At 38.7% G+C, this 8,639-nt stretch overlaps 1 protein-coding gene across 1 annotated transcript; it reads right to left on the bottom strand.

Moving 5' to 3' along the window:
* Nucleotides 1-292: 292 nt before the first annotated feature.
* LOC131907810 (olfactory receptor 4C45-like) lies at nt 293-1,216 on the bottom strand. Its single transcript, XM_059258897.1, has one exon. The coding sequence runs from the start codon at nt 1,211-1,213 to the stop codon at nt 293-295; it is 921 nt and encodes a 306-aa protein (XP_059114880.1). The 5' UTR covers nt 1,214-1,216.
* Nucleotides 1,217-8,639: the final 7,423 nt, after the last annotated feature.

Raw genomic sequence — 8,639 nt, 5'->3', positions numbered from 1 at the left:
TGCATCGTCACACTGTACTCCATTCAGAGATACAATTACTATTCAAATAAAAATTTGAAAATGGAGGAACAGCAGATCTGGGGGAGAGGGGAGGTGGTGGGAACCGGGAGGAGTGGAGGGAGGGGAGACTGCAGTAGAGATGTATTGTACGAGAGAAGAACAAAAAAAGAAAAAAGAAAATTTGGTGCAGATAGGATATAATTCACTATCATAATTTTAACCATTTAAAAAGGAGAACAAGTGTCCATGAAACAGCACCAGACATTGTTTTTAAAAACACAAATCACCAGGTTTATGCATCACCAGCTTTCCGAATTTGATCCCAGAGCTTCTTCATAACTCTTTTGACCTCCTCATTTCTGAGGGTATAGATTAAAGGGTTCAACATAGGTGTCACCAGAGTGCAAAACACAGTCACAGCTTTGTCAGTGGGGAAGGAGGTCATAGGCCTTAGGTACAGGTATGAACAAGGTACAAAGAATAAGACAACAACAGTGACATGAGATGCACAGGTAGACAGGGCTTTGCGACGCCCTTCTGAACTATGATTCCTCAGGGAGTGAAGGATGACTATATAGGAAGCAACCAGCATAGAGAAAATGAGTAAACACAGTGACCCACTGTTGGCAGCAATCAGCGGCCCCAGAGTGTGAGTGTCAGTGCAGGCCAACTCCAGAAGTGGTATTGAATCACACATAAAGTGGTCAATGATATTTGGGCCACAGAATGGTAACTGGGCCATAAATAAAATCTGTATTCCTCCATGAATGAATCCCAGGATTACAGCAGCCACCACGAGAAATACACACACAGGACGGCTCATGATGGTCATGTAGTGCAAAGGCTTGCAGATGGCTATGTAGCGATCATAGGCCATGGAAACCAGCAAGATGATTTCAGCTGCACCAAAAAAATGTTCAGCAAAAAGCTGAATCATGCAGCCATTGAAAGATACAGTGTTCTTCTCAGAGATCAAGTCATAGATCATTTTGGGTGCTATGGAAGAAGAGTAGAAACCATCTGTAATGGACAAGTAGGACAGAAAAAAGTACATGGGAGTAGAGAGGGCTGGGCTGATGAAGACGGTGACTGAGATGAGCATGTTACCTGCCAGTGTGATCAAATAGACTATTAAGCACACAATAAATAAGAGTTTCTGCAGATCTGGGTCTTGAGTCAAGCCCAGGAGGATGAATTCTGTAACATTGTTCATCCTTTCCCTTCATTTAGTTCAAGTTGTATGCATATGCTCATCTGAAAAATAAAGATAGGATGTCCAAGTGGTAATATTTTAAATTCTAAACTAAAATACTTCGTCATCTCCTTGTTGTAATTGATGAAATAAAAAGCTACAATTTTACTTCTGCACTTAAGATCACTTTGCAGATAATTTTGAAGATGAGAAGTGGGTTAGCTTAGTACTAATACTTTAGTATAATACCAAGACAAAGAAAAGACTTATTAAGGTTCTTGGCTGAAGGTTAACTGTCAACTCCCCCTTTTTAAAATCCTGGGAACAATCTCAAACTTGGCTTTCTTTTATTGTTTTTTGTTTCTTGTGTGGAAAATATAATGGATTTTAACTTATTTGAAATTACATTTGTGCATGAATGTGAATGTTAAGTGTCTATGAACACAGTATGCATGAAATTTATTGCTACACTAAAGAACTGAAGCCTGAAGCCTTGCTGGATGTAAAGATCCTGTGTTCTGTGTGTATGATTCCTCTGTATCATATGATGCACATGAACCTGGGGACAGAGACAGAACTATAGGGAGAGTTACTTACTTTCTGGATGACAAAATAGCATTTTTTTTTACAGCTCATTGAATAATTAATTCAAGAACAGCAGCTTTTATGCCAGACTTTCCATGGCCCATTCTTTCATGAACCCCCCCCCCTTTTTTTTGGTTTTTCGAGACAGGGTTTCTCTGTATAGCTTTGCACCTTTTCTGGAACTCACTCTGTAGACCAGGCTGGCCTTGAACTCACATAGATCTGCTTGCCTCTGGCTCTCAAGTGCTGGGATTAAAGGCGTGCGCCACCACCACCCTGCTTGATCCCTTTTTTTGTATCTTCGGATGTGTTTATGTGAAGTCTCCAAAGTCCTTCTAAGTCCTCACAACATTTTATAAATTTTCCCAGATGTTGAACTATTTTTCCTCATTTAGGATTATGTTCAGGGTTAGGTAAAATTCTCCCGGGCACTCACTGTAAATGGAGTTACATGAGGTGAGGGCACCTATTAGAGGGCTGGCTAAGAAAATACACTTTCTGTTTTTGGTATACATCCAATCAAAATAGATAAATTTATAGTTTTCATTGACAACTGGTGCAAATGTTGATGCTATACAAAAATGTCTTCTTCCAATTTCTGTCCATGTGGACTTTCACTAGCACATCAGAGTTTTTACAAAAGAAGATAGGTTTTATTCTTTCTCTTACCCTTTCTGCCCCTTTTCACAACACCTGCCAAAAAACAAGCAACATAATTTCCTTCCCATAACATCCAAATTCTGGGTAGAGTCAGCTTCAAGACCCCTAGTTACAATACAAGTGAGGAGAAATGCATTTGGTTTTTAGGGTGGCTTAGTCCCTGAGTATTTCCCTTTTATTCATTGGACCTAAATATGGGGACTATATGGTTAATCATTCTCAATGTATTTAACTTAAAGTTCTAACTTCAATGAAGCTATTACCAACAAGACTCCAGAATCAGTGTATTTAGTGAGACTACTGGACATAGCATTTTAAAAGTGACTTCAGTCATTCCCAATATCACCTGACTTGGGAATTCCTACCAATTATTTAATGTTATTGTGTCTCACACATTCATTTTCATAGCAAAACATTACACTTTGAGTCCACTATAATATTACAAGGTCTACTTCAATGAGGATAAACTGTCCAAATCAAGTGAATCCACTTAAAGTATTTCAAGAAACAATGTAGTTTCACTGACCTGGGTGTAGTTGACTGTAGAGACATCTCTGTCTGTAATTTAGTGCAGTTATTGTTTCTTCCCCTCTGGGCACATGCAGCACAGCTTTCTACAGACTCTGTGAGCTGACATCTCTCTAGACAGTTCTGCAGTGTGATTGTTTCCAGTTTTTTCATTCCCATTGTCACAATTTACTCTGAAATGAACTATTTTAGCCAGGAAAGTTTGATGGTTCTAGGGCTTAATTTCTTTGCACTTTGACGCTTTCCTGAAGTATATTTATAGCCATATATATTTTCCTATATACAGAAATATACTTTAAGTTAAAAGCACTCAAAACGAAAACTAACATCTCAAAGCAGAAAACATTTGTCTATTCCCCCATAAAATGTGTAGTGAATAGAAGAGCTTGTTTGGACCTGGTTTTCACTATCACTCTGGGCACCTGCTTTGCTTCCTTTCAGCCCAGGAAAGTTGTGGAGAAAGAATTTCCTTCATTCCTAACTTGTTTCCATTTAACTTACCTCTGTAGAAACTCACTGAGACCAAGCAGTGACTCTTAAACAAATCTTGTTACTACATCTCTACACAAACCAATCATTTGTGATTTCTTCTCCCTTGATTCTGAACAACTGTTTAAATAGACTTTCAGAAAGAATATAGGCTCTGATAATGCTTTGGACTCTCAAGTACCCAAAGGATTGATAATTGTTTCTGTTGAAATCTTTGCCAAGACAGTAGTCACGGTCTTCTGCATACTCCCACTTGGTACCTTCAAACTTCTTTAGCAGTGATCTATTTTAGGAATGCAGTTGGGTTGGGATTAAATAGGTGTGTACACTGCAGTTTAGGATAAGACCTGTGTGCCATAACTTTGAAAACTCATTTATTAAAATTTTGTAAAAACTTCTTCTGCTAGTTGTAGCTTTGTTGATGTTGGCCCAGTACACAGAATAGTTTCAGGTATATTTTACAATTCAGAGAATAGATTTCTCACTAAAAATATGACTAGTTTTGAAGGATATGGTCCCTTGAAGCTTGAAATGACAGTTTTCAGCATTAGAGATGGTGACATTTTCTTTAATGGCATGTTTAGTCAAAGGGATAATGCAGGACCATTAGCTGCCATAGACTGGACAGGAATTAAAAAGTCAGAGACACCATTTTTCTTTGGTGTGGTTGCCTACATCACACATTGTCTTGGGCAACTGTTGAGCGTGGATTTTTTTTTTTAAATCTCTACTCCAGAAAGAAAACTTATCGTGAGAGTTAGGTGCCATATTCTCAATAAGTAGGTATTGAGAAATTCACACACAGACAAGGACTAATGTATAAATATACACAGTTAGGGAATAGAGTCACTTTACAAAGGAGATTCCAGCAGCTTCTGAGGTGATGTCAAACTAGCTGAAATCTCACAGGTAATCATTTTTCTGTTGATGTAATCAGTCTTTACATTTAAACAAGGTTAACATACACCTGAATTTGAGGACCAGCAAAGAAAAGCACATCTTCCATCTCTATTGTTAATAGTCAACATTTGTTGACTTTGTTGACCATAATTCTTAGTCATAGGCCTCTCTGTATTTAACAAATGTAAATGTAAAGTTCAGTTTAGTGGCTGTGGTAGTTTGAATAAAAATGGCCACCATAGGTCCCCAGAGGGAGTGGCACTCTTAGGCAGTATGGCCTTATTGGAGATGTGGCCCTGTTGGAAGAAGTGTATCACTGGGGTAGGTAGGGTTTGAGGTTTCAGATGCTCAAGCAAGATCCATTGTCTTACTCCCTTCATGCTATCTGTGGATCCAGATGTAGAACTCTCTGCTACCTCTTTAGTACCATATGTGCCTACACACTGCCGTGCTTCTAGCCACGACAATAGTGGACTAAACCTCTGTACTGTAAGCCAGCCCAATGAAAGGTTTTCCTTTATAAGAGTTGCCATGGTCATGGTGTCTCTTCACAGTAATTAAGTCCTAAGACAATGGCATTAAGCATATTCACATTATTGTAAACCAGTTTCCTCATCAATATCTAGTAAAATTTTTGTCTTTCCAGACTATATTCCTTAATCATGAAGGCTACTTATCATTCTTTTTTCTAAGTTTTTGTTAATACTTTCTTCTAAGTTCTGGCAAGTACTATTTTCTTTCTCATAAATTTTACTTCTCTTGCTAATTTCCACAGGTTGCATAGTACAGTATCTGATCTTTCTCAAACATGCCTTTTTAGGGTATCAGGAATTGAATTCAGGGCCTTGCACATGCCAGGCGAGTATTCTAGCCTCAAGCTTCATATACAACCCCTTCTGGGTAAAGGCTTCATGTACAAAATCCCTCTTGTAAAGGCACTTAGTGTAATGGCTTTGAGGTTCATCTCTGTTGAAGTATGTGCCTGAGTTTGGTTTTTTCTTTTGATAGAGAAACATTAATAAAATGTGCTTTATAAAAGAAAAACCAGATGGCTTCATAGATGATTCTCTCAAACACTTAAAGTAGTTCTAATATTTCTCAAGCTCTTCTACAAAATAATGAGGAAGAATACTTTAAAACTCACTTATGAGGCATAATAAAACAAACTAGAACACTAATGAACATTGTACTGGGTAGTTTCTGTCAACCTAATATAAAGCAGCATCACTTAGAAAAGGAATTCTCAGCTGAGGAATTCCCTCTAATAGAATGGGCTGTGGCAAGTCTGTGAGTCATTTTCTTGTTTAATGATTGATGTGAAAGATCCCAGCTCACTGTAACTGAAAGTTTTTCTGTGTTCCTGCCTAGTGGCCCCGCGGTTCCTGCAGGCATTCAGACCCAAGTAAACATACAGAGGTTTATATTAATTAAAACTGCTCCACCATTAGCTCAGGCCTACCACTGACTAGCTCTTACATTTAAGCTCATCCCATTTTTGTTAATCTATATGTCACCACGTTTTCTGTGGCTTTACCTGTGTGCCATTACATGCTGCTCCCTGGACGAAGGGCTGGCATTTCCTTACTCAGCCTTCCTGTTCCCAGAATTCTCCTTTTCTGTTTTCCCCTCCTATACTTCCTGGCTGGCTACTGGCCAATCGGCATTTTATTTATCAACCAATCAGAGCAACACATTCACAGAATATAGAGCATCCCATAGCACCTCACTTTGAGTGTTGTAACTTCTAGGCAGGTAGGGTGGTCCTAGGATGAATGTATGTGTTATGTGTGTGTGTGTGTGTGTGTGTGTGTGTGTATTCCTATTCATGGCATTATACCACATGGAGTGATCACTCCTCAACCAATCCTCCAAGCCACAAAGCCATGCACTAACCAAAATTCCAGTGCCAGAGCTTAGAAAATCTCACCTCAAGTTATTGGTTTCAGGAATACAAGAGTCTCCCAAAACAATACAGGCTCTTGCCACTGCCCTTGGTTGCCTCCCAGAATTTGAAGGTAAGGTCTTATTGCTGAAGACACTACACATTTCAGACATAGGACTTAGAAATTAAACTGACCAAGAAGGCTCCTCCTTGAAGACTGGCTTTCATGGAATTGGAAGGTGCTATGTATGCTGCCAAGGGAGATGAGAAATTGGTAATGCTACCCATCTGTAAAGCCTATGAACCAGTTCAATGACTGGATCAGCAAGATTTCTATAATGGTGCAATGGTGGCACTTTTATCTTGGGAGTAACCAACAGCTGTCTAATTGGATGTAAGACCTGCTCAGTAGGAGAGAATTAATGCCTGGTTCTATAAAGCAAGACAATTCCCTGTGGCTGGAGCTGTCATTGATCAGAGAGGAGAACCTACTACTGCCATTTCCCCAAATGAATATAATTTCTAACTGCATTCTAAACATTCACCCTTATATTCAAAGGTAAGTATGGATCTCATTCCTTGTCTTTTGCAGCTTATAGAGATTATCACAGAGATCTGCAAGTAGTCAAAATGCAGATTATATGTGTCTGCTCATGGAAAATCATGGAAGAGGTGGCAGAAGATTATAAGACTCAGAGGCCCAGGGCTCCTGTTGCTGAATAGTGTTCCCTAAATGGTGATGGGGAAAATGCATCATGGAATCTCAACAATGTGGCTGTTTGAACAAAACCTGCATAATGACATCACCAGTTAGTGTGCCAACATAAACAGGGGAAATCCCACACGGTCCTTACGGTCCTCCCACTGAATGTAGAGCTGCAGATGGTCGATGGCTGCGGAAAGATAGAGGATCAGTTTTCTCCAGGGATGAATGCAACATAGGTTGCCCAATTCCAAGTGGTGAGCTCTGAACACATGAACATACAAGCAGCAGTAAACATATTCAGTATGTTGTATAGTCATGTGTTCATATAGACACATATATACATACATATACACATGTGAAAATAATAATTAAGAGATCATGAATTTTGAAGGGAGGAGCCATCAGGGAAGTTTGAGGAGTGAGAGAGGAGCAGGGGTGATGTAGATGCAGTGCTCGTGTACAAAGTTTTTCAAGAAAAGTTTTATAAAGTAAGATGATTTTCTTGGTAATCTTGGAAATGCTAGTTCACATTTGATGTCATAATTTCACAGTTAATTACTAGTGTATATTTATGTAATTTTGTTCAATTTTACTTTATATTTTAAATAAAGGGGATAAGAAATTGCTTAAATGCATAGTGTGATGTGTTATGTTGAAGCAGAAAAAGGCTCTGTTTGAATTTGGCTTTATAAGGATTGATATTTATTTATTCCACGGTATTTGAGGATTCAGACAATTGCCAAAATTCTATGTGATCCTATTCTGGTCTTAATACCTATATTTTTTTTAAAAACTGAAGTTAGTAGATGCAATTATTAGTCAGGAGTAAGCTGTGTTTTGCTGTAGTTACATAATGTACAGATACATTTTTGAATTGTCAGTTTAACACATAATAGTTTCATTTCTTGCTCACTCACTACTGGAGGAGTGGTCTTGAGGGAAGACATTCTCAAAATGGTTACTTTCAAACCCAGGTTGTTTTCCCTGAAGACTCTTCCAACTCAACGCATAGCTTCTAGCCTTGCTACACCAGGGAAAGGAGATCCAGGGAAAAGTATATGGCTGCTAAATGTTTAAACCTGCAATTGACATAACTTCTGCAAATAAGGTATTACCTAAAACAACTGGGCTGGAAAAGGGGGTAGCAGCATATTGATATTTTGTGATCAGAAAATGGGTTAAGAAAAACTTTTCTCACTTGGAAATCTCTCTCTCTCTCTCTCTCTCTCTCTCTCTCTCTCTCTCTCTCTCTCTCTCTCTGTGTGTGTGTGTGTGTGTGTAACTAGTGATATTCAATGTAGGGGTAGGCATGGCTAAGGAGCCACTTTTCTTAATTTGGTCTTTATGATGGTAGTAATGAAATTGCTAAGATTCAGAAGATTTCTATCTTGGCTGTGATCTGTCTTTTCTTTTTTCCCCCTAAATCTGATTATATTTTTATTTAAAATTGTTTTGAGAATTTCATGCAATGAGTACTACATTTACATCATTTCTACCCTCCCCCTCTGCTTCCGGTTCCTTTTGTTGCTATCCTCAAACCCTTCCCCACTTAACATCATTACCTCTTCTTACACACACACACACACACACACACACACACACACACACACACACACAGGCACTCACACACATACACATGCACATACACATATACATGCAGCACACACATACACATATATGACCTACTGAGTCATTTT

Source organism: Peromyscus eremicus, chromosome 4, assembly GCF_949786415.1.
Source record: "Peromyscus eremicus chromosome 4, PerEre_H2_v1, whole genome shotgun sequence".
Lineage (NCBI taxonomy): Eukaryota > Metazoa > Chordata > Mammalia > Rodentia > Cricetidae > Peromyscus > Peromyscus eremicus.
The sequence above is the reverse complement of the archived record's forward strand: the minus strand, read 5'-3'. Positions and strand labels throughout refer to the sequence as shown.

Coding starts and splice junctions, on each gene's coding strand:
- LOC131907810 (XM_059258897.1), bottom strand. CDS start 1,213: ATGAACAATGTTACAGAATTCATCCTCCTGGGCTTGACTCAAGACCCA.